Here is a 26,745-nt window from a genome sequence, read left to right as displayed (position 1 = left end):
GCTTAATTTGCATGCTAAAATTTTGCTTGCTACTCTGTTTGAAAACATTTTCAGTGTCAAAATTTAGATTTTAGGGGGTTTGTAAGATGCTCTTGAAATTGAGTCTTGAACACTGTCTCTGTCATCTTAGGCTATGACCAGTATAAATGCAACCAGATGAAAACTGTTTTGTGACTAAGCAGTAAAAATCAGATTTGCATGGAAATAGTAGTTCATCAATCGGGTGGAAAAAAAGAAATGTGTACAAACCCATCAGTATTTGACAGTTAAGATGTTTCCAAATCCTACTTTTGTATGATCCTGTAACTTCTGAAGAACCTTCCAGCAGTATTTCTCCTCCTGAAGGGCTAAATCTGCAAATGGTGTAATTTGATACGGTCACATAGATTTAATTCTGTATATCTGGCCTGAAGGTATCTTTTCAAAACAACTTATGGATTTGTGTTTATACAAGCATACTAGATGAGCTAAGTCTTTCATTCAACAGTGAGATATCAGTAAATCAGGTGTTTTAAAGAACACAGAAAAGGTCTGGTTGCAGAAAACTCTGGCCAGCTGCCTGGCTCTCACTGGCATCTTCAGCTGATGTCAGCACGAGCTCTAAGCATGGGAGTGGAAGGAGGTATCTGCTTCACTTCAAGAATGTACATGTTGAAACCACTGCAGTACCAGGCACTGGGGAGCTTCTGATAGAGACATATCTACTTATCTGTTTTTCAGAGCTTTCTGAGGATTTCAGTTTGACAGGATAGCTTTTCTTGAAAGAAGGAACTTCAGAAAATAATAGAGTTGCCAAACTGATGACTATTTTATGGAATGAACAAAATTTGATACACAGCTAAAAAAATATGTTCCGGTCAGCCAGCCATCCTGCCTGTAATTCTGCCTGAAGGGAATGAGCGCAAGTCTGTGTGGATTTGTTCGGTTACCTGTAGGGCTAAGTGATTTCATGTTTCTGAGTACGGGTAATCTGTATATAATATCCACATTTATTCACATTTCAGTCGTTTTGCTTGTTTGTATTTTTGAAGGCTGCACATCAGCAGAGACTACCACTGTCTTCAATGTGTAGGCTAACTGGCCTTCACCTGTTGTCACTGACTGTGCCAGCAAGACAGCAATTAATCCTCTCTCCCTTCATAACTCACCATTGGGTCTCCTGCAGAGAGGAAGCAGGAGCCCGTCACAAGGGACACGGGGCGTTTCCTAGAGCTGGAACAAGAGCAAGAGCTTCAGTGACTTATTGGCAATTCCTTGAAAACTAGTCAGATGCAAAGCCTGGCCCCAGTTTCGTGAAATGTTTCAGAGGCAAATGAATGAGGAAAGTAGAGGCAGCACAGAGCAGATTGGGGACACACGGTCTCTCAGTTAGTTCTCAAGTATGGAAATGGAATGCATATTTGTGGCAATGGGGAAAAAATTTCCGTCTGTGTAGGTGAGAGGCTCCCAGAGCAGCGTGCTGGTCAGTGCAGGAGTGTGCAGCACCATGCAGAGCTTTCAATGAACTATTTTTATTTGTCTGAAGAAAGCTTCTCACGTGCTGTTTATCCAAACTACCATAAATAGACTAAAGCTAGGAGTTATACAGTCTAACGAGCTACTGCAACACTCATAACACAGGGCTAAATCTCACTTAGAGGCATTCTCTATCCTTGGAGGCTACTTAGTCAGCCTTTTACCAGTCCCAATGTAAGTATTTCACCTAGAGTATAATTAATGTTGATTTTTCCTCCTTCTTTTCACATGACTGTTTCATTCTGGTACCAATTTTGTTGATGCACTTTGCAAAGCTTCAAAGGATCTTTGCTCCAAGGAGCTGTAATCCAGGGCTGTTACAGCAAACCTAGTGTTACTAAGACTGAATGTAACCTTGGGCAGCGTGGAGCTTGAGAGCAGTAGTATTCACTGATGATGTTTCAATCTAATGACAATGTGTTAGTTTATATTTGATACTTGATGGCCTCTCTTCCCCCACTATGTCATGATGAAAGGTTTTACTCAGTGTGTTGTATACGTGAGGACTGCACCTATAAATTCCTGAGGCTAATAGAAATTACATGATCTATTTTACATCTATGAAGATTCTGTTAAGCTTAATTCACTAAGGAGTGAATAGAGCATTTCTCTTTTTATCTCTCTCTCTTTTTTTTTTCCTACCTGGATTATTTATTTATTTGTTACTTGGATTACTTTCTACTACCTGGTTAGCTCACAGTCAAGAACTCAAATGCCCCACCTGAGATTAAGTATTGTTGGTCTTTCTAAGACAGCAAGAAATTATTTTTCTGTTTCTAATAAGACAGAGATAAAGCAGTTCATACTACTTGGCCAAACAAATGAGTTCATAACTGGGGAGACACAGAAACAGGTCGCTTGGAGAAGCTGTGGATTCCCCCTTCCAGGAAGTGTTCAAGGCCAGGGTGGATGGGGCTTTGAGCAACCTGGTCTAATGGAAGGTAACCCTACCCGTGGCAGGGGTGTTGGAACTGGATGATCTTTAAGGTCCCTTCCTGACATGCCACTGAGGCAAGGAAACTTGGGAGAGGCCTTTAGTTTGTCCTTCCTGGCTTCTCTGCTGAAGGCAGGAGATCTGTCCACATGGAGAAAAGTGTTCCTCTGCACTAAATTTTACTTGGGGTTGGATTGAGAACCTGACGTGGCACTCTAGTGCAACTGAACTGTTCCCTTAGTATTCTCCATTTAATAAAAAAAGTGCACAAAACTTGGATTATTAACTCCAAACTCCTGTCACAAAGAGAAAAGTACAACCCCTCCTCTTCCAAGCTTTTTCTAATTCCCTTCAAGCTTCTCAGAAGTACTTCTAATCAAGCGTGATGCTTACCATGGAACACTTAATGTGGAAGTACTTTATTTTTATGCTTTGGCCTTGACTTTATTTTTTCTTGGAATTAGGCTGAAGAGTTATAACTGATACTTAGGAAGTCCTCTTTCATTTGTCCTCACATCAGTTTAAGCTGCTTGTGATACAAAAAAGACTAGGAAAGGGAAACAGAAAACCACCTATAAGCCACCTTTTATAGATCTTATATTCACCCAATATTTTAAAATATTTACAAAATATGCGACATATTTGTATTAGTTACTTAATATAACAATTTATGAGACACATAAAATGACTACTTTTGTCATACTAATATATTAATGTAACTAGTAGTGGTCTACTTCCAAAGATGACAGAATATTATTTTTTTTCCTAGGGGACTTTTTTTTTTCATCTGCAACATTTTATTTGCTATGTACTTTCTGAGTTTTATATCTCAGGATCCTGTAAAGCAAAGAGGAACAGCCTTGTTTTTTTTTGCAACTTCCTGTCAGGAGTGGCAACTATAAATAAGTTAACAATGTGTAAAAATCCGAGTCTCAAATCTTCTGAAATTGGCAGTTTTCACTGATTTTAATGGGCTTCTGAAAAGCTGAAAATGATAGGCAACAGCAAAAAAACAAAAACAAAATTTAAAGCACAGATTGCAATATGTTAGTAAATATTAAGATAGATCTTTCAGTGTGCAAAATTAATCTGGATGCTCTCCCAACACAGGGAAAAGCTGGTAGCCCAGCTGTGAGAAACTGCAACTCTCACTGCCACAACAGCTATACAATAAATGAAAAAAGGGGAATAGCGTGAAGGTGAAAAATTCCTTTGAAAAAAAGGACTTTCAAACAAATCAATGACAAGAAGTTGTTAAGAGCAGCAAAAAGAGAAACCAGTTCTCATCGTATTTATAGCATGTACAGGAAATGGTACATTCTTTGTGAGTGAATAAGACTACCTTAAAGAAGTACCTGCCTTAATCACACACTTGGAAAACAGCCTGAAGTACTCCTCATAATGGAAAATATTGATGTGAAAATGAATGTTCATTATACTTAATGGCAAGGAGACTATTTTGATGGACTGCTTTGTTTTTATCTAAAAAAAAATGCCATTTTGAGTCAAAACTGCTGTGAGCCTATGCCACATTCCTCAGCCTGAACAATACCTGTCAACACAGTACATTGAAACAGTGACTGGCCATGCTGGTGTCCTCTGCGTGTGTCTGTGTCTGTGGGATATGTGCTCAGCTTCGCCACAGGTTGAACCTGCAACAGGGCAAGCAGCAGCAGTGTCCCTCAGCCTGGGCAGAGTTGATATACAACAATTTTTATGAAATTTTCAAGTAGGCAAGGACAATGAGTATCTTGTGAAACAGAATCTGGCTTGAGCAAGCCAAGTTGGTTTGCATAAGCAATGCATCTCGCGCTAACAACTATACCCTTGAGGAAGAACTGAAAGACTGATATAAAAGAAAAATCCTGCCTCAGAAGGTGCCAAAAGCTGAATGACTGCCAAAGGAGCATGAAGTCAGCAAGAATCTGCGGTAACTGGGGGAAAGATGAAGATGGCAAGGGGAGATCACGACCACCGACTCAATACAAGCTTGACAAAACTTGCCCTACTACGCCTGTAAGTAGCGTGCATGCCAACTTACATAGCAAGTGAAGCTAATTTAAATATGGCTAATAACAGATAGGATGGTAATTACTAACCAATAAGCATAAATTTAGGTGAGTTTTTACTAATCATGCAACAAGATAAATACGTTGTAATTCCTTTGTGTGGTGTGCTAGCTTTGTGGAGTTACCACCTAGCACACATCTCTGTGCAGAAATGAAAAAAATAAATACCTCTGCTCTCTGTATCAGACTGGCATACTGCACACTGGGTAAATGATCCCACTTTTGGGACAGCAGATTCACCAGGTCCCCAGGCACCAGGCTGAGCTCCAGCAGCTAAGCAGGAAGGTCCTGGGCCACGGTGGCTGGAGGAGGCATAGAATATATCCAAGTGAGAAATAAAGCACATACGTACTCTTAACAATGGAGGAAATTAAGCAACAATCCAGTCCATGTAAAGTGATGGATTCACTTGAACGTCTTGACGTTTTCACAGTAAGACTGAGTGCCTTTCTCATTAATAGCACTGATGGAGCATCCTGGTGAATTATAACATTCTGTGAAATGCATGAGATATTGCAGCATACAATAAAACTTTGCTTTTAAGCTGTAGCGCCTTGTTTACCTGCAGATTTCCCAGTGGCTGAATTGTGGGAAACAAGGCGGAAAATGAAACCAAAATAAACTCAATAAATTTATAAAAGGAGGTGAACAATTGAAATGAGTCCTAGCATGATAGTTTGAAAAATAGTAAAAAATATGTGAAATAAATTGAATAGGTAAATTATGTTTTCAGATGTCTACATATTCAGATATACCAGTGTAAACTTGTCTATGTGAACAGATACATAGTGTAGTCTACAATGAAAAACATTACCTGCAAGGCCACTTCAAGAGGAACAACTATTTTAAAACAAAGAAGGAAAGAACTGAATTTACAGCAGCAAAGGAGACATATCTAAGTAAATCTAGCTGTTTGGTAGGATGAAAATTTAACTTGTGAAGTAAAAAATACCTTAATTCTGCATTTCTTTTTTAATACTAAATTATAGTTTGTTTATTTTCATAATTAGTATTGGGCCTCTTTTAAAGAGTCTTTTTTGAACCTAGTACTTGTTAGCCGGAAGCAGTTATGACTGTGATATGGGCAGCAAAGTAAAACCTTGAGCTTTTTTGTTATATTTTCTCTCCTCCATTCTCTTGGAGGGTGGGGAGAGGGAGTGAAAAACTGCGTAGGTTGGTCTGGAGTGGGGCTAAACTACAACAAGTTACCTTGCCTTGGAAAGGGAAAATTCTTTCTCTTTTGTGTTCTTCATCAAAAGAGGCTGACTCAGGAGGAGTCCCATCCTTCCAGAAAGTGCAGACAGCTGTTACTCAGCTTGTCATGTTTCCAAGCTTTATGTGTCACCTGAGCAATTTCTCCTGATCCAGAAGCCCTAGGCTAACCAGCTACCATCATCACTGCTGCTAGAGGGACTAGCTACAAGGAAGGAAGGAAGCTGCTTTTAAAGGAGATTCTGTGAGGAACTATGGACAAAATTGTTTTGGAATTATTTTGGAGTCAGTAATCTGCAAAAATTTTTTATAGCAGCACCTTATGCATCACCAGGAAGGATAACAAAATCAAGGGAGACCTCAGTCCACAAATTACTTAGAAATTCAGAAAAAAAAAAACAAAGCAAAGCTTTTTAAGTATACATTCATAAATAACAAAACATAAGTTATACCAATACTTGCACAGCTCTAATCTTGGCCTGCTTCAGTGTATTTGAACTATTCATGCAGTTGTCAACAGATGTAGGTTAAAACATCCTCTTCAGGTTATTCTGTCTTGCTCACTCCCTGAGAGCATCCAGCCTAAAGCCACCTTTACCAAATACTGTGCCATTTACTGGAACAATTCTCATATAAAGGTTCAATTAAAACAATCAAACAAACAACCTGCCCATCACCACCCCCGAAGAAAATTTTCTTGATTTAAAAACACTTTTGAAGAAGTAACTTTGGTTCTTTCCTTTACAGGTTGTCAAGTTTATTATCACCTTCCTTATCACACCAACAGAATGGGAATGTCCCACAACATGGTTGCAGCCACGGCTTCCACATGAGGTTGTACAAAGAGAGCTGCTCTGGGACTGGAGTCAGTGTCCTGCGATGCTCTTCTACAGCTCTTCCAATCTGCTTTATTACAGTGTCAAAGAGGGGCTCGGTGTCAGCCGACAGAGGTTTGGCTTCAGAAGGGTCTCGTGAGAGATCAAACAGCAGCGGAGGGTCATGATGTGTCACACCTTCCCCAAAACACGGGCAAAATCCTCTATCGTAACAAGCCCCAGCCCCGAGTGGATGGAAGATGGGGGTCACATAATGAGCCTTCCATATGGCTCCACCTGGCAGGAAAGGAAGAAGGCTTGCAATGACATGGTGGTTATCACAAGGCATTAGAAGAATGGATTTTTTCTAGAGTTTGTTTCTGGTTGCACTTCAGCTCTCCGTTTATTAGTTGAGATAGTATTGTAATTTCATTTAAAATTAAGTGCCACAGAATTAAACTGATAATGTAAAACGATTTCTGATGTTTTGAAATGTCTCCAAAATTTTCAGCAAGTGTAAGTTATCACTCACTTCGGTTTTTATGAAGACAAGAAAAAAAGATCTGGGATTTCCATGGCTTGCTTCCTTGTTAAGCTAGAAGAAGGACAGACAATGGCTTGAGGCAAGGGCTTCTCCATGAGACAAGGAGGTAATGGACTCCCCAGGCCTTGCATTCAGATAGAGAGATAGGTGAGACCCATCCTGAGCTCCTGTAGCCTGCCTGGCAGGCCATGTGCCTTGAAGCCACAAACAAACTGTTTGTGCCATACAGGCAATGCTAGTAAGTTCTTTACCACCTTACACCTGGAACTACTGGGAAAGCTGCAATCCCAGAAAAAAATGTGTTAGACAAATGTACCCTCCCATAGATTAGACCTAATTATTGGGAAGGAAGTTCAGTACTCACTGTCTTTCTGGTGCCACCGCACAGCGTGTAAGTGAACACCACAGTAATGAAACAGGAACTCGTGCTCTGACTGCTTAACTGTTCCTTGCAGTAAAGGCATCAGATCCCGGCCATCGATTACTCTAGCAGAAAAGAGAGACAATCAGACTCGGGTAAGATGTACAGGATTGCGTTTGCACGCCTCTTGCTGGAACTGGCAACTCTGAACGAGGAAGATGCTTGTAGAAGATTGCAGGGAGATGCTGAATCTCAAAGGTAGAGAAGAGGCGACTGAGCTGTGGTAACATTTATCTGTCTAGAAAAGGAGCAAGGGTGAAAATGAAAATGTCAGACTCTTAGAATGTCTTTCCAAACTAGACATTCCATTGTTTTGGGAGAGAAGGAGGAATAGAGACACTTGTGTCTGTACCTGTCCTGGGGTAGTACCCCTCCAGCCAGATGAACTACTGTAGGATAAATGTCCATTAGGCTTGTAGGTTCGTTGATAACTGTGCCTGCTGGTAACACTCCTGGCCATCTAAATATCCCTGGGACACGGATTCCTCCTTCCCAGCCTCCCATAGCTTTACCACCTTTCATTAAAAAAAAAAAAAAAAAAAAAAAGTTTCATTTGAAATAAAGAGAAATTTTAGACAAATGTTATTGTATTGTCATAAACTAATGTTACCTTTATAAGCCTTCCTTACCCTTTTGTTTTTACCATGAAGCTCCTTCCTCATCAGCGAAAGTGTATTCACTATATTAGACCCCCTGAGTGACCTTACAGACTTACTCCCCTCTGTTGTTCTACAAAACACACTGCCCCATCAGAAATCAGTGTGGATACAATTTTCAGGCATAAAGTAATTTCCCAGCCTAGGTCTCCTCTCCCTTTTACAATCTTGTAACGTACCTGTTGTAACTAAGGCAAGGGTTCAGATATAAGGTGCAACTAATATTTAGTGAGAAGGTATGCAATCTTAATAAAAATTACTTTGTGATGAGTTGCTGTCGTAGTTCAGCCTGGATCAGGACCAGACTACGCAGTCTCTCTCTCGCTCCCCCCACCCTCCGAGAGAATAGGGGGAGATGATATAAGGAAAAACGGCTCAAGGTTTGAGATAAGGACAGGGAGAAATTCTTAAAGTTACCGTTACGGGCAAAACAGACTCGACTTGGGGAAAAGTACTTGTTTATTTCTAAAACTAGCAGGAGAATGAGACAGGGAACAGGATAACCTCCCCCTACCACTCCCTCTTCCCAGGCTTAACATTATCTCTACTACCTTCCCCCCAACCCCGAGTGGCACAGGGGGGAAGAGGGAATGGGGGTCGCAGTCATTTGATCACGCGTTGTTTTACGCCGCTACTTTGTTGTCGGGGGAAGAACTCCTCGTATTCCTCCTCTGCTCCATCATGGGGTCCCTCCCACAGGCCACAGTCCTTTGTGAAACTGCTCTGGCCTGGGTCATCTCTTCTACAGGGTGCAGTCCTTCCAGAACAGCTGCCCCAGCGGGCCCTCCACAGGCCACAGCCTCCTTCAGGCCTCCGCCTGCTCCAGTGTGGGGATCTCTGCTCCTCTGTGGACCTCCATGGGCTGCAGGGGGACAACCTGCTCCACCATGGTCATCACCACAGGCTGCAGGGGAATCTTGGCCAGGAGCCGCATTACTCCTCCCCCTCCTTCTGAACTGACCTTGGCGTCTGCAGCCGTTCCTCACAACAGGCTGGCAGATGCCTCTCAGGATCCTTTTTACATCTTATTCACTTCTCATCTCTTCTCCACTTCTTGCAGCCAGGCCGGGCCGCATTTGGCCCAGTCGGCTGCCTGGCGGGAGGCCAGAGGGTGAGGCCTGCAAGGCCCACAAGCCTCATGCCTCCCCCTCTCTGCCGCCACTCGGCTGCTTCACATCTTATCTTTTTTTTTTTTTTTTTTTCTGTTTTCCCCTTCTTAAATACATTATCGCAGAGGCGTTACCAGGGAAAATTCTGCTACCAATTGGCTCGGCCTTGGCCAGCTGTGGGTCCGCCCTAGGCCCGGCCAAGTCCACTGAACAAAGGGGAGCAACTTCTAGCAGTTTCCTACAGAAGCTACCACCTTAGGCCTCCCTTCACTAAACAAAATCAGAACAGTTGCCTCATGAGGAAATAACAGTTTGAGAGTTCATGCTTATAAAGAACACCTGCACAGGCTAGAATTGTCCACATTTTAAAATGCCTAATTAGAATTAAACAAATTTGCTTCTCTATGATAAAACACTGTTACTCCTTGGGCATATAGTGTTATCTAAGCTTTAGGGGTGTCCTGAGTACTTTCTAGTTGTTGCGGGGTTGTCACCATCCCTGACAGCTCTTACCTCTGTATATTCCATTCCAGCCACCCAGCTGCCTTTTGTCTTCTTGTCTTTCCAGCCATCCACCATGATCAGAGGCAAAGTAAACCAGTGTAGTATTTTTCAAGCCTTCCTTGTCAATAGCATCTAGAACGTGACCTGAAAACACAGGAATATGTGTGTATTAAAAGGCAAAAATATCCTTTATGCTATATAAATTTTAGCCTCTGACTTGTAAATATTCATCAATGTAATTTCTTATGTATGTAGGACTGCTTGTTGTTTAGAAGAATAGGTTTTTAGGATCAAGATTTGTAGTTGTGAATTCACTTTCTGTAAAAGCACAGAAAATTTGTGATGTACTGTAACCCCTTTATAATTAGTATAACAAAGGAGTTCAAGAACCACAGTCACAGACCAGAAGCTTGTATTGTAAAGGGCAGAAGTACCATGTGCTGTAAAAATATGGAAAGAAAGCATGATCCAAGGCCCCAAAAAATTAGATTCTGCACCAGTGGTGGCCATCGCGAGAAATGAGGAAAAAATGTCATGTACTCTTATCTTACATTGTCTAGACCACAGTTAGTATTTGCATTCAATTACTGGCTGGATATAATATGCATTAATAATACAGTTCTTTTTTTTTTTATTTAAAAGTCATTGTTGAGCTGTTTCTCATGTTCTTAATTATATTTGTGGTGTGTGTTTGACGGGTAGGTTTGAAAACCTATTCTTTCTGTATGTGTACCTGATTCTTATCGCTTTTGCAAATGTGTCTACTTTTCCTCTGCCTTGAATAGGTGATAAATAATTATCTTTCCCCTCCAAAAACCAGATTGAAAAATAACATGAATCAGATTTCGGGGGGCATACCAATTAACATTTGCAACAGTTCTGGATTTATGAGTGGGGCTGAAAAATACTCAGTACTCTGCTGAATGCAGCAGTCACAGATAAATAGGCTGGTGGTTTATACCTGAAATTAATTTGCTTATCAGTTTTATCACCTTCTGATACATCCTACTTAAAAATAGATAAGAATGACGTTAAGAGGTTTAAATTACCTGATCTTTAATAATCCTAAATAATTATCACTTATTTAGTAAGAAGAACAGGAGAGCTGTTTGACAAAGGGACATGGTTAAAAGTGGTAAACACTAGATCAAAAAAGCTGAGTGAAAAGAAAGACTCATTTGGTCCAAGACTGAAGAAAATAAAAAGCAAATACTATAAGCCAACAGTGCTCATACAAGATTGACAGGTGTTCATGAAAAGCTTAGGACTTTTTTCCTTCTTGTTTTTAATTCTCTTCCTTGTTCTTTTTGATAACAACTGTGTTTTTATTATATATTCAGGTCTATATATTAGGTAGTTGGAGACATTGTTATTTGCTGTGGTGACTTACCCACCATCCAGTCCATCTCCTCTACATTGTCTCCATATAAACCATGTCTGCTCCTCCCAAGAAACTTCTCTGACGTGAGGAGAGGGGTGTGGGAGTGTAAAAAGGAAAGAAAGAGGAGGAATGGCTTGTGCTTATTTCTAAAAAACAAAAATCAACACTATCTTATTAGGGAGGAAGGTTCTTAATACACACAGAGGTCAGTCATAGTGGAAAATGATTTTATGATTTGCGTATATACATATTTCAACAATCACTTCAGAAACATCTTTGTAAGATATTAAAACTCAGTGATTAGGATCTGTCTGATAAAATAATGTTTGGCTTATATAAAATGACCGTCTTTTTCCCTGAATCCTAGATAGAAAAGTCCCAGATTGAAGCTCCACTTTTTACTATTGCAAACCACCACTGTGCTACTGAAACGAAGGCAGCTGTTTCATCTCCTGCCAGTTGTTGCCCACTTATCAGTCTGTAGGATAAGGCTACATAACAGTTCTACCTCTCCTTCCCCACCCCACACACCCATTTCTGCCATCAGTTGCTATCCCTTAAAGCTGCAATTTTGGTCTCATTGATAGAAATATGTATTTCCTCAAAATAGCCTAGAAATATTCAATCCAACCCATGGAAATTTGAAAATATTACTAGCTTTAGTGAAGCTAAGAAAATCAGACATCCCTAAGCAGCAGTTAATATTTTTGTTTAATAATGTGATATAATTAATAATATTATGGATAATTAATAGGCATAGTAGTACTTATAATCCTATATAATAGTATCAAAGCTATAAAAACTTCACATGGGAAAGTGCCATTTAAAAGTTGCAAATCATGCAAGAACTGGAAGAACTGTGATTGAAGGAAACATGCTTTACCTTTCAATAAATGAAATGGACTCTCTCAAGATAAGGGATGTAGTCCTCTCTGTCACCATTGGCTGCTCAGTAATTTCATGGTTTCTCATCATAATGCAGTTCCAGTATCGTACAAACCCGTAACTTGAGAACCAGGATACGAAGAACAGGAGAGTAAACCCAGCAAGGCAGGTCAGCGTTTTCCAGCGGACTAAAATCAAGCCTGTCAGTCTTCCCAGGGCAGCGGTGAGCGTAATGAGGCCAATCATCTGAGTGGAAAGCCAGAGTTTCCTTCTAAAGGCTCTGTCCATCTCTGGTGTTTCTGTTGGTTGGCAGTCACTTATTAGCGTAAAAGGCATCCCATAAAAATAGTCAAACCCATGGTTTAAAGGGTGATGACAATGGTCGTTGCGAGATTGACAGTTAACACCTTGATGCCACTTCCCTGAAAATACAGATTATTAAAATGTAAAGAGATAATATTTAAAAATGGGCTTTTCCTCATACAAAACATTTCTCAAAAAAATGGTTTTGTTTTTTCCTACTTGTGACAACTTCTTCATCCTGCACATGTATACCAAGTATGTACTGATATAATGGGATATATCTTATGATTGATGAAAGTAAACCTCTACAAATCACAGATTTCCAATAGAGTTATTGATGCTCTGCATATATATTCATGCCCCATAGCTTTAATCAGATGTAAAAACTGAGACTATAAAAGGAACTAGAAATTGAGAAAAATTCAAATTTTCAGAATAGAGCAAAAACGTGTGACCTTCCTGCATACCTGTCAAGTATGAAATAGGAGGAACTTGTTTTGTAAGCACAGAGCAAAAGAGCATTGCTCTGCTGCCCTATTGTCTCTTTGCCTTCAAGGTGCTATGCAGACTTGTTTCTGGAAAGTTTTGAGTGGCTTAAGGTCAGGACTATGGCAACATTCAGTGACATGTTGGTGCCAGACTGGTAAGGGAAGCTATGGATAGTGTAGTCAAGTGACCTTGCAGCTCAACAGTGAGTTTGGCAGACAAACCACCAGATCCAGAAAAGCTTGAGCTCATTCCTGATTTCTTGTGAAGCTATACATATGTAGGTAACTTTGCTGTTAAGAGTTGTGGCTGTTCAGCCTGGAGAAGAGAAGGCTCCGGGGAGACCTTAGAGCAGTCTTCCAGTACCTCAAGGGGGCCTACAGGAAAGATGGGGAGAGACTGTTCAGTAGGGCCTTTTGTGACAGGATTAGGTGTTTAAAATAGAGGGAGGTAGATTTATATTAGATATTAGGAAAAAAATTTTTACAATGCGAGTTGTAGAACACTGGAACAGGTTGCCCAGAGAGGTGGTGGATGCCCCGTCCCTGGAAATGTTCAAGGCCAGGTTGGATGGGGCTCTGAGCAACCTGATCTAGTCAAAGATGTCCCTGCTCCTTGCAGGGGGGTTGGACTAGATGACCTTTGAAGGCCCCTTCCAACCCTAACCATTCTATGATTCTATAAGTATTTTTGCCATTTATTTGTTTTTCATCATATTAAAAAAAGTCAAAGCCTTCTTCTTTTAAATTCTGAAGTCTTCATATATCACAAGGAACATCTCCTGACCTTTCACAATACAATTTGTTCTTTATTATGAACATATGTCCACTATTATGACGAATGACACATTAAAGCCATGCTTTTGCTTTCCTTTCAGTCTATTCAAACAGATGGGTAAGGCACTTATATGGAGACATAAAAAGTTGGCTCATTTGTCTTAAACACTGAGGCTTGTGAATATCTGAATCAAGCAACCAAAATCTACCTCTCCTGAGAGACATGCAGTTTAATTGCATGTTATGATCTCTGATGTAATGCAGGCCTTGGACACCAGGCCAGGTTCATGAAAATGAACTTTTAGAATTTTACTTGAAAACTAATTTGCAACTAATTCTTATTGTGGTGTAAGGAACTGTGTACTTACAGAATGATATTAGCCTAAACAAGTGGTTCACCATGTTATCAATACATACACTAGAAGCCAACCCTGCATAGGTTTCAATAGAATTGCTGGGAAATACAATAGGAGTAAAAAATCTGCTTCAGAGGAAAAAAATGCTGCTTTTTTTTTTTTTTGATATACATATAAAGAAAGAGTGAAAATTCTGTTCTAGGTGAATGAATTGCTTTCAGCTAAAATCTCTACTCAGTTTACCTTCTTGACATATTTAAAGCCAGCTATAAAATGAAATAGGTTTTTTAGCAATAGGTAGATTCATTGGTCATAATGGCCATAAGTACAGGTGCAGATAAAGTATTCTTGGACTTCGGATGCACTCCAACACCTAAATCTCCAGCTGAGGTTGATAAAGGCTTCTGACATGCTACAAAAGACTCAAATCTCCAGAAGATAAACTAAGTACATAATTAAGATAAATTAATCTTTGAGGGCATATGTTATACAACATTGGCTTTCTAACTACAAAGAATCTGCAAAGCATTTCCCAACATAAAATCTCATTACCACATCAAGCAGCAGGTTATTAATAGATTTAACTTTGCAATTAAACTGGTTGTGCTCAGAGCAAAACAATCACAAACCATTCAGGTGAGACTATTTAGTGCTCATTCAGCTGTGGTGATGTGGGTAGATGTTGTGTAAGATTTCTTGCTTCATGACTTGAATGTAAAGTTGTTCTCTAGGGAGGTTTTTTTTTTTTGTGTGTGTCACTTATCACCAGTGCTTTCCATCATCCCCTGTGGTGCAATTAATCAGAATCTGTCAATCTGTGTAAACTAAGTTATGCTTTTAGTGTCCATATTGTGATTTTAGCTGAGATGCCCACAGGGAAAATGCCAGCCCATTTTGCTAGCTAGCTTCTAGGAGGTATGCAGCACAACCTCCCTGCAGGGCAATTCCTTTGGCAAAGTGGAGACAAATCTGATTGTTTTGTTAGCAATTACACTCTGAAACCAAGCTGAAGGTGGCTAGAGATGGGCTTTTTTATCAGCTGATTAAAACAACTGAAATAGTACCACCACAAAATGAACAGGAGAAGCAGATTCAGTGGTACAGAACTTAAAATGCTTGTAGTGCTTCATTTAGTGTTGTCCTGTATGGTTTAGATTTATTCTGCTGAATGAATACAAATCCATTCCTGCAGACACTTTTATTAGTAAATTCAGTTTATTTGTGCAGCCAATATTTTTATGTGTCAGACATAACTTTGGACATTGACATTTAGATGATCAGATGAAGTAGGCCGAATAGCTGAAAATTCAGCTCAGGAATGTTTGTGTTTTATCAGTCTATGGAACTATGTGACATATCTAAGATAAGTAACTATTCGAAACTGCATCATGACCAAAAGTTACAACTGTATTAAAAAGAAGTCCTATAAAATATGAAGTAAAATGGAATTCATATTAATGCCGAAGGAGGTAATATTTTTGTGGGCTGTACTGAGATCTTGGTGGAATATAGTGGAACAATGTAATTAAAGAAAAAATAATTGCTTTGTTTCTGTTTTTGAAAGGCCAAATCCTGTGATATTATCAACTGACTCTGTTGTTTTAAGTAGCAGCTGTTCCCTTTTGTTGTGAATCTGCCGTGAGCTGGATAAACCATCCTCATGCATATTTAAATAGCACTCATGTTTTTGTATTTTTTTTTTATGAAATAGCATGGCAATAATGATCCTACACCTGGTAGAATAGTATTCAAGAGATATTAACATATTTTCCATTACATATCTTAATAACCAGAGCTGTGCTTGAAAGCAAGTCAACAGTAAAGATTGTTCTCTTTATCAGATGCCTGCTTTTTTAAGAGAGATTCATTTTGGTCAGGATTTCTTCTTACAACATATTCTAGCAGCTGCTAGCAAAAACAAATAGTTTGAGTGAGATGTGCAGGTGAAACACATGCTAGGCCATCTTCAAGAGTGTCCTCATACCTATCAGTCCTGTGCTGTAGCCTTGCTGCTGCAGTATTTTGGCAAAAGTGGTTTCGTTTGGAGGAAGCCCTCCTGAGCCACCATTCCAAAAAAGAACACGGTCATGGTTTACAGCATCCATCCCTAAAAGATACAGTAATAAACAATGTTATTAAGTATAACTGGTGGAGCACTTTTATCAAACATACTTTCTTATTTCCTGGCTTCTTTGTTAAATGTAAATTGTGTTAAATGTTTATCCTAATGCTGTTTGTTTGGGGAAATGAATCTAAGACTCTGGACAAGATTAAGAAAGAGTTAAGTCTCTCCCTTATACAATACCTATTCTTCTTTGTATCTCGTACTGAGACATTTTATTTTATTTTATTTGGAATGGCACAGTTGTATAGAAGCTTTTATGTGTCGCAATGGCATCCAGGCTGTATGAAGTGCACTCAGTCAGTGTGACTATGAGGGTAGGGAGAATTCAGCTCTCTGTCAGCCTCAAACTCCAGCTTGCATAAGGCTGCCTGGGAGCTCAGGATTTCCCTGCACAGTGGCATGGCTGGTATCTGATTTCTGAAACTCACCAAGTAGCTACCTAGCACCACAATCTTCTCCTCACCTGCAGGTTTACACCCTGTTATTTAGCATTATATACTGGCATAACCCCATCATACAACGTTACGTGAAGTACAATCTGTCCTGAAAGCGTTGAACGTCTCTCGTCCTGTTGTTACAGTGGGAGAGCCTGTACAAGCTCATGGGTGTTTTCAAGCTACCTGTATTGGTGGGAGCTGTCATGATAAAAGTAGGACAACATGTCAGCTTCAAAATGCCTCGGGAATGAAGGCACTGAATATCACTTGCAATAGAATGAGCGTTAGAGAGTTGCTGTTAGAAACATGTAGAGCTATTTGTTTTTCATACCTCTTCATCTCAGGGATGCAGTTTGACAGGATGGTATTTTTTCTTCAAAAACAGAACTGGGAAAATTACATAGCTGTCAAATTCTTATTTCATGAGGCAGATGAATTCTGACACAGAGGTAACAAAGCTTTCCTGTAAACAACCTGTTCTGCACCTTGATGGGAAGGAATGGACACACATCTGCATAGACCTACTCTGCTCCCTGCAGGGCTGTGCTGTTTCCAATACCTGATGAGGAGCCACCCATGACAGAAATTAAAGTAACTAGTGGTTTAGAAATGTGTTATTATTACTCAAGTTCTGTGTAATGACTTTTAAAAATGTAACCGTTTGTACTAGCTCCATTTTGGCTGCAATCTGTGCAATAGGGCACCAACAGGAAACCAAAGTTATGACCTAGGGGCGAGCAAGCTGCTCTGAAGAGCTAGCTCTTTTCTAATCTAGGTTGGTTCATTGTATCCCATAAATCTAAATGCCACCTCGAAGGTACTAGACCTACCTGGTGTTTCTTTGTGTGCCTCAGTGAGGGATAACATGTCTGTGGCACCGCTTCTATTTGCACACCCTCATTTCTTTTGTGCCCGTTTTATGACATTATTCCCTTCAGCAATAAGTAATGTCTAAAGGCTCCTTGGTTTTGCAAGGCAAACCTGATCGGAGGGGATATCTGCCAGTGAGGAAAGCTGCTCTGCTAGGGGTGCAAAGTGGAGCCGCAGCGATGTGTTGGGTCAGCTTCACTCCTTCCTTTGCCAAGTGATCAATGTTCGGGGTCCTAAAAATGCAACCAACACTGTCAGATATCATTCAGAGTCTTCAAGGGAATGGAGGTGAGGAATAATATATTAATCTTTATTTTGGGAAGCTTCTTCTATTTGAAGATGGCCAGGAAATATTTTATTTGATTTATTTTATTTTAATTTTCTCAAGTGATAGGGAAATACTTTCCCCCCCCCCCGCCCTTTCTTCATTAACAATCTCTATCTCGATAAATTTCAAGCCAATCATTCCTTCTTGTTTCCCAAGCACTATGAAAAGCCTTGCAGAAAGGTACCCCACTGTTCTTGAAAAGAAAACTCATGCGTTGGTGATGACGCTATGCTGAAGTGGAGGCCCGGCCATGCAGACCTCCATCAGCTACCTATGATATCAGCTACCTATTAGAAACTTGCTAGCCAGTGCCAATCAGTGTGAGATTCTGAGAACTTTGCTGGATGAGGAGAGTGATCATACCAAATTTGGTTTTGTTCAAAGAAGTGACAAACTGGTAGGAAGCCAGCAGGAAATACTGTGGCATGATTTTCAAAGAGAAGGCAAATTCTATGTCCTTGGATCTGAAAAGAGAAGTATTTCCTAGTAACATAGCTTGTTGCAGTGGTTTGTACTGTATTTTGATGGGAGACTGGGAAAGAATGGCAAAATAAAGTTAAGTGAAGTAATGAGGCCTGATATATTGAAAGGGAGGACAACATTTCTGTCTTTGGGTATGTGCAAGAGATTAGCTGTTTCTCAATGCTGCGCAATTAAACAATACACCAGTACAGTTGACATATTCCCACAGTAAAGCAGCTCTGAATAGCAGAGCGGGCCCTGGGAACGCCCTCTAGGCTGTGAGATATTCCTGGCACTGCCTTACCTTTACCGTGAATCACACCCATGGGAAATCCTCTCATTTCTTCAGGAAATGAACTTGAAGAAAGCTCTAATAACTGATGATAGGCAGAGGATTTTAATCTTACATTAACTAACACACCAGCTTGGTTCACTTTTATGCTTGGTTTGCTTACCTGATAGTATCATTCCCATAGCAACCGACATCCCCTATGCCGAGGTCATCAGCCATCAATAGGACAATGTTTGGCTGTGTGATGCTGGAAAGCTGTGCAAGAGGTGGCTGCAGAAGCAGAGCGAAAATCAGGGGTCTGACCAGAGGTGTCCTGAAACACAGAAGAAGGAAAGAAGCCAATGACCTGGCCATTCACCACTCTGCACATGACTGAAGACTCTCCCACGTGAGCTTGGCTGCATAGCAGACCACTCTCTGCCCAGACATAGAGGGTGTGTTAAATTTTGATCATTGACCCAAACAGATGTCATGAAAAGGAAAATGTCAGAACCATAACTTTAAAATCTCCTTTTATGATTGTTTCCAGACTCCCTATGAGCAGTCTCACTTGGGAATTTACTTGTGAGATGTGAGGTATAAGTGATTTTGATTTAGTGGCTTGGGATGTTTTTTAGAAGTTGGTCTGGGAAACCACCCAGACCCGACCTGGAGTACTGTATTCAGCTCTGGAGCCATCAGCACAGGAAAGACATGGACCAGCTGGAGCGAGTGCAGAGGAGGGTCACAAAAATGATCAGAGGGCTGGAGCACCTCTCCTATGAAGACAGGCTGAGACAGTTGGAGCTGTTCGGCCTGGAGAAGAGAAGGCCCTGAGGACACTTTATTTGCCTTTCAATACTTAAAGGGTTCCTATAAGAAATATGGGGACAAACTTTTTAGCAGGGCCTGTAGCGATAGGACAAGGTGTAATGGTTTTAAACTAAAAGAGGGTAGATTCAGACTGGACTTAAGGAAAAAAAAAATTTACAATGAGGGTGGTGAAGCACTGGAACAGGTTGCCCAGGCAGGTGATTGGTGCTCCATCCCTGGAGACATTCAAGGTCAGGCTGGATGGGGCTCCGAGCAACCTGATCTGGTTGGAGATGTCCCTGCTCCTTGCAGGGGGGTTGAACTAGATGACCTTTAAAGGTCCCGTCCAACTCAAACCACTCTATGATTCTGTGAAACTTTGCTCCCTTTAGGTTTAAATATGATATAAGAATAATTACTGATTTTTTTTCTTACCAATAAGATATTAGTTGCCAGATCATTTCTGCATTCGGAGTGTTCAGATCCTGCAAAACCAAGAGAGAGAGAGCCTTGTCACGTTTGCATCTTCCTACTAGTCACTGTGATAAAAATAGATTAAAAACTTAATCAAAGCCTAGCGACATTCTCTGTTTTATTTACTTCAGTGCACCTCAGATCAGACCCTAAATGAAGAAGAGTAAAGGTGTTAGTGTTATTTTTATCGCTAGCACTTCTTTGCTCTTAGAGGAATTTTTCTTTTTGTGTAGAGAAGTTTATCTTAAAATAGCAAAATAATTTTCTTTTGTTACACGACTCAGCAGTATGAAGACTATTTGCTGTTCAGAAAGGAAGAGAAGAGCTTTTTAAACTCCAGTCCTCAATAACATTTATTTTTCTGTAATCACAGAGACAGTAGCAGCCTGCTGCTTCTTCACATAATGTGCCAAGTTTCCTTTCAGGCTTGTAAGAGATATCTTTAGTTGTAGAAATTCTAGTCATCCTCTTCCAACAGTGATATTTTCGTAGAAGACACTGAATTTGTGACCTCTTGTTGTTTTACTCTGAGCCGAGCCTGTGTGTGATGCTTTTTCCCCTCTTCTCTGCACAGCTTTCTGCAAAGGTTCCTCTGGGGCTTTCTCTCACTGCCAGGACAAGGCAGACTGTTTAAAGGCTTTGAAGTAAAGGCCAAATGACCTTGGTTCAAAGGGTTTAAAATAGACTCCTTTCAAACTGATCCCATGTCTGATTGAACTATTCCAAGCGTCTCAATTTTATAAATTATGTTGCTTTTCCAGAAATGATAGTATTTAGCGGCTTAGTTAGTATCCATAGTTCTTACTATTTTATTCATCAATTCCAGAAGCCTCAATAGGAAAATTTAAATTTCTGTGCTTAGAAAATTGGCATCCAGACAGCTCTAAACACTTATTTACAAGCACCGATGCTGATGCAGCATTGCTATCTACAGATATTTGTTTCCTGAATTTGGTTTTGTGCCTTTGCTGCATCCTACGTTGGTATAGGAAAGATGCTGGAGGACACCTCAGACATCTTTTATATATACAAACGATGTGCCTCCAAAACAGTTGAAATAAAAGGCAGTTGGAAATATTCAAATTGTGTAACTGGTTGTCACTATCTGCCTGTACTTCACAGCAGAGATAAACTGATGCATAGCACAGCCTGGAGCTCAAGGCTCCCTGGCAAAATAGCGGGTAATATACAGCAAACAGTTACCACACTGACTGATATTATCCCTGCCAAGCCATTTCCTTAGTGAAAAGCGATGGGAGTCCAGCCAGAGAAACTTTAGCAGCTCTGGTGGGGGCAAGAGGGACAGTGAAAGCAGCTTGCCCTGTTCCTCCCCTTTCTGAGAAGTTAGGGGGGACCCCAGGTCCCAGCAGGACAATGCAGCTCCTTGTGTGGCCTCCAGCAGCCAGGGCAGCAGCAGGCATCCTCCTGATTCAGCCACAAGCAGTTTGGAGGATGCCTTTTTGGGGACCTCTTTGGGACCACTTTTGCCAAAGTAGCACTTAAGCCATGCTGCAAGCGAACAGTCCCCTTTGCTATCTGAATTGAATTTGGCTTAAAGCAAAACTCTTTCCTCCCTTTCCCATTATTTAATTTCTCCCAAAGTAGTTTAGATTGTATCCCTTTCTTAATCCATTTTAATAATTGAGGGGAGTATAGCTTGCATATCTTTCATATTTTACTAACTGTTTTTCTTTACTGATTGAAATCCGTTGTTACTTTTCTATCAAAATACTTATGACATACTGAAATCCCAACAGAAGCTAGTTTGCATAGGAGAAAATATTCATATTTTTAGACACAATTTTCACAAGAACAGTACCCATTTGTGGCATCAGTTTGGCAACACTCAGTGAAAGGTCTTACAGGGAATTCCATTCAATTTGGTACTGTTCAGCCTGTGAAAATGTCTTTCAAAAAATTCCTATTTTGTAGACTTGTTATAGACAAAAGAAAAGCCAGACTCATAATAAAAAATTGCCTGCAGCTCTCACTTCATATACAGGCTTCTATGAGAATAACAATGTTGTAAAGGGAAATGCCTTTTAAAAACTTCCTCGAGATATTTTTATCTACAAAAACAACAACAACAAAAAAAAATCCAAATGCCCATTAAAATTTTCCTGCGCATTTCCCAACATAGTAAGGGAGCAATACGGTACCTGGTCAAGTTATGCTCAAAGCAGGCAGCTGATAGACTGGAGCATGAGCTTATTTTCAGTTGACTTAAAACCATTCCAAATTTTTCAGCAGAACGACTGCTGCTACGGCACAGCGACTAACATCTGTTTCTGAAAGGCAGTCAGTAAATCTGCCCTAGCCGCTCATGCGCACTTCACCACAGGAAAGCCGTGTTATACCAGAGCTTGCAAACAGCTGGATGGTCTGACTTATCCTGGACTCCCTGAAGCTGCACGTTCCCACTGCCGTTTGCACAATGATGACGCTCATACTACGCGTGAGGGTTGGGCTGGGGAACACCACAGATGTAGCTAAAATGCTTTCTGCCTAACCACCAGTTTCTCAAGAGAAGGGAAGGACCTCCTTCAAGTCTGAGGCACTTCAATGAAATGCAGTATAAATAACAGTTCCCCACAAACCTCTCCTTGTCTCCAGTAAGGAAAACAGAAAATCACTGTACTTACGAAGCACAATTATTTGTCTGTAGAAATAGAGCAAATATCTTCACTTTATGGCAGCCTGCAGTGATGATAAGGTCACCTCTGCATGGGCAGTGAGAAACAGTTTTAGGGTGTGGGAAGGAAACGCCAGCAAGAGACCTGAATTTGCTTTTTTCAGAACATGAGTCATTTGGCTTCACTTCTGAGTGCTGCCTGTTTTCTAGTCATCACTCAAAGGGACAAGTTAAGGTTACATGCTGGCTAATGCTTGCTTTCTTGATTTTTCTTGTTTGAGTCCTGTTATACTAAGTGTTTTGGGACAGCGTGAGATACTATCACAGCAGTCTTGCTCTACTGACAGAGAATTTCCTGTGTTTTTATATCTTAAAAGACAAGGGAGATGTTAGGGGCTGATGGTTCATCACAATTGCAGTGCTCTGGTTGGTTTACTAGTGGAGCACCTCTGAGGTATGTTATACCAACATAGGTGATCTCTCCTCTGCTGTCTCCCACCCCAACATTTCTATGCTGGAGTGTTTACTGCCAACACACATGGGAGAAGCAATGTGTCTGGTTTTCCTTCTGTCAGTGTCTGCTGCCTTATCCCCACCCATGCTACAGCATCTCTATCTGTACCTTTCCAGTTCTCATTCTCTTTGACTGTGCCTTCAGGATTTGTTAACATATATAGGATTTCTTGTTGTCTGATGCCCTCTGCTGCTGTATATTTTCTAAAAAGAAAGCACCTTCTGAGGTGCTGGGTTTTTCTGTCTAGGTTGCAATCAATCCCAGCCAGGCCCTGCTGACTGGGAGAGCCCCTCTTGCAGCTGAGGTCTCCTCCACTGCTCTCCTATTGTGTTCTTCTAGGACTTCTTGTAAATTCCATAGTATTTGTAATGGAGAACCACAAACTATAACTGCTATGTTATTTACTAAAATTAGAGTATAGCAGAAAATGGAATGCATGTCTGCAGTTACACTGCAGGCACATGTCTTCGTTGTTTTGTACATTGTTTTTGTCTTCTTCTAACACAGAGAGAGCTAGATCAGATCACTGCTGTAAGTAGCACTCGTTGAAATCTGGTGGCTGAGAATTACCGCCTGGGCACAGCTATGGTGTGATGAAGATAAAGGAGGGAGGGTAGTGCTTGTGGTCTAAAGACTTTCTTCTCAGAGTGACAACTCATGCTTATTTTGGTGTTTGACCTTTGAAGGAGGGAAAAGTGAATGCCCTCTCACTGCTGGCACGTAAAGACAGAATTTTTAAGAGGTCTAGGCAAAGCTAATTCCCAGCGGCTGCACTAGCTGGCTCTACCTGTTTTTCTGTGGGGAACTCTTTCGACAGCCTGTATTTGTTCAGAATGTGGAATGAATGTAGGATTTTGCAGAATATTTCCATACTCTTGTCCTTTATCCTCATTATCTTTAAACTGAGTGCTGGAGGAAGTAGCACTCACTGACCCTGTCAGGGTACTTCAGTATTTCAGAGTTGAAGGCCCAAGTTAGCAGCGTTTGATATGAGGATATGATGATTAAGAGGCTCCCTCTAGCGACTATTTTGTTTTTGAAATACTGTTATGTTTCAGAGAACATTTGATTCACGCTCTACCATTCTAAAAGTCATTGAACAACGATGGCAAATGGTGTAATTTCTTTGAACTCTGATTTACACTAGATCTTCAAGGCCTGAATGCCCAGGAGCAGTTGCAAAGCCTTACTTTGTTGTCCTGGAACATGTCATTCTGGTTTGTGACACAGGGAAGAAACCTGGTTTCTGCACTCTGGGCTCCTCTGCAACGTTAGCCGAAGTGGAGTGAGTGAGGGTGCACTCCTGGTCTGAGGTGAAGCAGTAATTCAGATGCCCCAATTCCTGCCTAAGGCTTGACTTAGAAGGCTTCTGCTTACAAGTCTTAGAGAAGGGTTCAGATGACATGCACACCATATAACCTCACAAGGAAATCTAAAAATTAGTGTGTGCTTCCATTTTGAAAAAAACAATTTGCTTTGCTGTCTAAGTATAACAGCCTACTTTGGCCAGTAGATGTGGTAAGAGCCAGGAACCTGCAGGTAGACATGATATAACTCTTCAATATAATGGGATGGGAACTTAGCTAAAAATTGAAATATTTGTTTCTGGATCTTGCTCCCATGATTTTTGATGTTTTCTTTTTTTTCTAATTAAAAGCTGTGAATAAGGTATATAAAGAGCACTTACAACAGGAACCATGGGTCTGGATTTCTCTTTCCGGAACCTCACCTTTTAGAAGAGAGATGGATGTTAGCTCTCTTCAGAGTAGCTTGTAGCTTGTTATAAGGTAGTTAGGAGCAAAAAGGGCCATGACCACTCTGTCCAGCTCAGGAAAAACTGTTGTAGATGATCTTCCGTGGAGAATAAATAGTCTTCTCCTGCTTATGCTTGCCTGCACAAGAGGGTGCTTAATTCAGACTCCCAAGGCCCTTCTGCTGCCCTTGGGCACGCACTTTTTTTTTGTTGCAGGTTTACATCTTCTTTTTTTTTTGTTGGTTTCTTCCTACTCAGGAGTGCACAGCCCTTGTGTTGTCCCACAGAGGTGGCTGCTTCTCTGTATGCTGCTCTTGAGGGGCACCTGCCTCCTCTGAGCACCGTATCATCACTCCTGCTGTCGACCTCTGGACAGTGTGGGCCATGTATGGATCCGTGCTAGTTTGCATGGATACTGCTTTTTAGGAGCAGGCACATGTAAGTTAATGCTTAATAACAGGCAGGTGGTCTCTTGTCCTCTCTTCTTTCTACTGCAGTGAAGATAGTGCTAGCTTAATGTGTGTGCATGCGCATGTACATATCAGAATTTATAGAGCTTATTTAAAATATTTCTGGGTTTTTTGTTTTTGTTTTGTTTGTTTTTTTTTTTTTTTTTTCTTATGAGAAAGAAGCGCAAAATAGATTTAGAACAGTTTTGAGGCTGTTCTAAGTCTATTTGAGTCTGCTAGATTATAATTTACGCTGAAAAATATTAAAATCCAAACCAAAACAAGAACATTTCACAAGTAATAAGATCAATACAAAGTGGAAAGATCTGAAAAAAACCAACCAAACCCACTCATGTTTTTTTTTTTCTGACAAGCTATAAAATACACAATACAGATTTTTATTTTGATAGCTGATGGAAGCAAGGCATATATCTAGCATGATCTTTAAAGCCCTGCCCTTTAAAACTGCTGAAATCTGTAAGAGGCTGGGATAAAGCACAATGGTGCATGAGGATCTGAAGGTATTACCTGATCCCATGTTCTAGTACTTTATGAATTTTCCAGCACTGCAGCTGTTCTTGCAGATACCAAGAGCTATAGTCTCAGAGGGGTGCTATTCCAACTACAGGGGATGGTTAAAAACCTAGAGTATGTCTTTTCAATCTGTTTTCTGATGCTGAGACTGAATATATTCACATAGGCAGAGACTACCTAGAAAAAATACTGTGATAATTTTGCAAAATATTTTTACTAGCATGATAATTTATAAGATAACATAGTGAAAAACCACAGGGCAGCAATGTCACTAAATAAAGTCTAGATAAGGCACTCACAGGGTGTCACAGATTTTCAATGTTTTTATAAACTCCAGTCTTATGAAGTCAGGAATGCCTTTGTGCTGATATACTTTATTAAAGATTTTCAAGATGAAGTATAGGAGGCTTTAGTTTCTATTGCTTATTAATTAGAAATTAATACTAATGGACATTAATAATTGGACATTATACAAAATTCTAGTAAAATAATTGCCTAACAACTTTGAGTATTTCATAGTCAGGTCAATTTTTCTGTCTATTGGAAAGTGATAATTTAAACCCATGATAGAGAAAAATCTATAACTTAGCATCCACAGAGGTGTGGAATCTTAAAAGGTAACCAGTCTTGAGACTCCTTAAAAAGCTGGGAGCCATACCATAGAGCAAGTGTTGCATACAGATTGCATGTGACTTGCAGGGGACAGAACAACACTCGTGTTTGTCTACAAACAGACTCAAAAGCAAAGTAAAAAAGAAGCCCTGGAGTACATTTTGGTAATGGTGACTATTGTAGATTTATAGACATGTTGTTCCTTCTTACCACAGTTCACAGGTTAGCTTAAAACTATCTTTAGTATTTGGTAACTACCACAAGCTGCAGCTTCTGAGTTTAGCATTTCAAAAGCCATGACACATTTTGATTTCAAGCCTGCTAATTGTAATATTCACTACTGAAAAAAATAGTGGAGAGAAAAAAGGAGAGCACTGAGATGTAAATACAAAGCATTACAAATAGCTCTTGTTAAATTAAAGTCCTTTTAAATAGTATTTTTGTATTACAAGCTTGCAGAATAGCATTTGTCTTTCAGAACTGAGGATTGACTTCAGAGTAGATC

General features: G+C 40.3%; 1 protein-coding gene across 2 annotated transcripts; it reads right to left on the bottom strand.

Annotated features, from left to right (window-relative positions):
- Nucleotides 1-5,891: 5,891 nt before the first annotated feature.
- LOC104485966 (arylsulfatase H) lies at nucleotides 5,892-22,442 on the bottom strand. Of its 2 annotated transcripts, none has more exons than XM_086768502.1 (11): nucleotides 22,389-22,442; nucleotides 19,708-19,757; nucleotides 18,644-18,793; nucleotides 17,510-17,631; nucleotides 15,951-16,073; nucleotides 12,044-12,467; nucleotides 11,170-11,306; nucleotides 9,789-9,923; nucleotides 7,863-8,025; nucleotides 7,454-7,575; nucleotides 5,892-6,842 (listed from the first exon to the last, which is right to left on the bottom strand). In XM_086768502.1, exons 2-11 carry the CDS (start codon nucleotides 19,731-19,733, stop codon nucleotides 6,472-6,474), a joined length of 1,773 nt encoding a protein of 590 aa, XP_086624628.1. In that variant the 5' UTR covers nucleotides 19,734-19,757; nucleotides 22,389-22,442; the 3' UTR covers nucleotides 5,892-6,471. The 2 variants fall into 2 exon arrangements, with proteins under 2 accessions (XP_086624628.1, XP_086624621.1); XM_086768495.1 differs by lacking the exon at nucleotides 22,389-22,442 and adding an exon at nucleotides 21,906-22,018.
- Nucleotides 22,443-26,745: the final 4,303 nt, after the last annotated feature.

Source organism: Chlamydotis macqueenii, chromosome 1, assembly GCF_036417535.1.
Source record: "Chlamydotis macqueenii isolate bChlMac1 chromosome 1, bChlMac1.mat, whole genome shotgun sequence".
Classification (NCBI taxonomy): Eukaryota; Metazoa; Chordata; class Aves; order Otidiformes; family Otididae; genus Chlamydotis; species Chlamydotis macqueenii.
This window is presented reverse-complemented; position numbering and strand designations above follow the sequence as displayed.

Excerpts from the sequence above, each read along its gene's own strand:
- LOC104485966 (XM_086768502.1), bottom strand. The coding sequence starts at position 19,733 with ATGATCTGGCAACTAATATCTTATTG. Across the intron at positions 16,074-17,509 it reads CAGATATCCCCTCCGATCAG|GGATGGATGCTGTAAACCAT; the intron begins GTTTGCCTTGCA and ends TGTATCTTTTAG. Across the intron at positions 6,843-7,453 it reads GCGGTGGCACCAGAAAGACA|GTGGAGCCATATGGAAGGCT; the intron begins GTGAGTACTGAA and ends CTTTCCTGCCAG.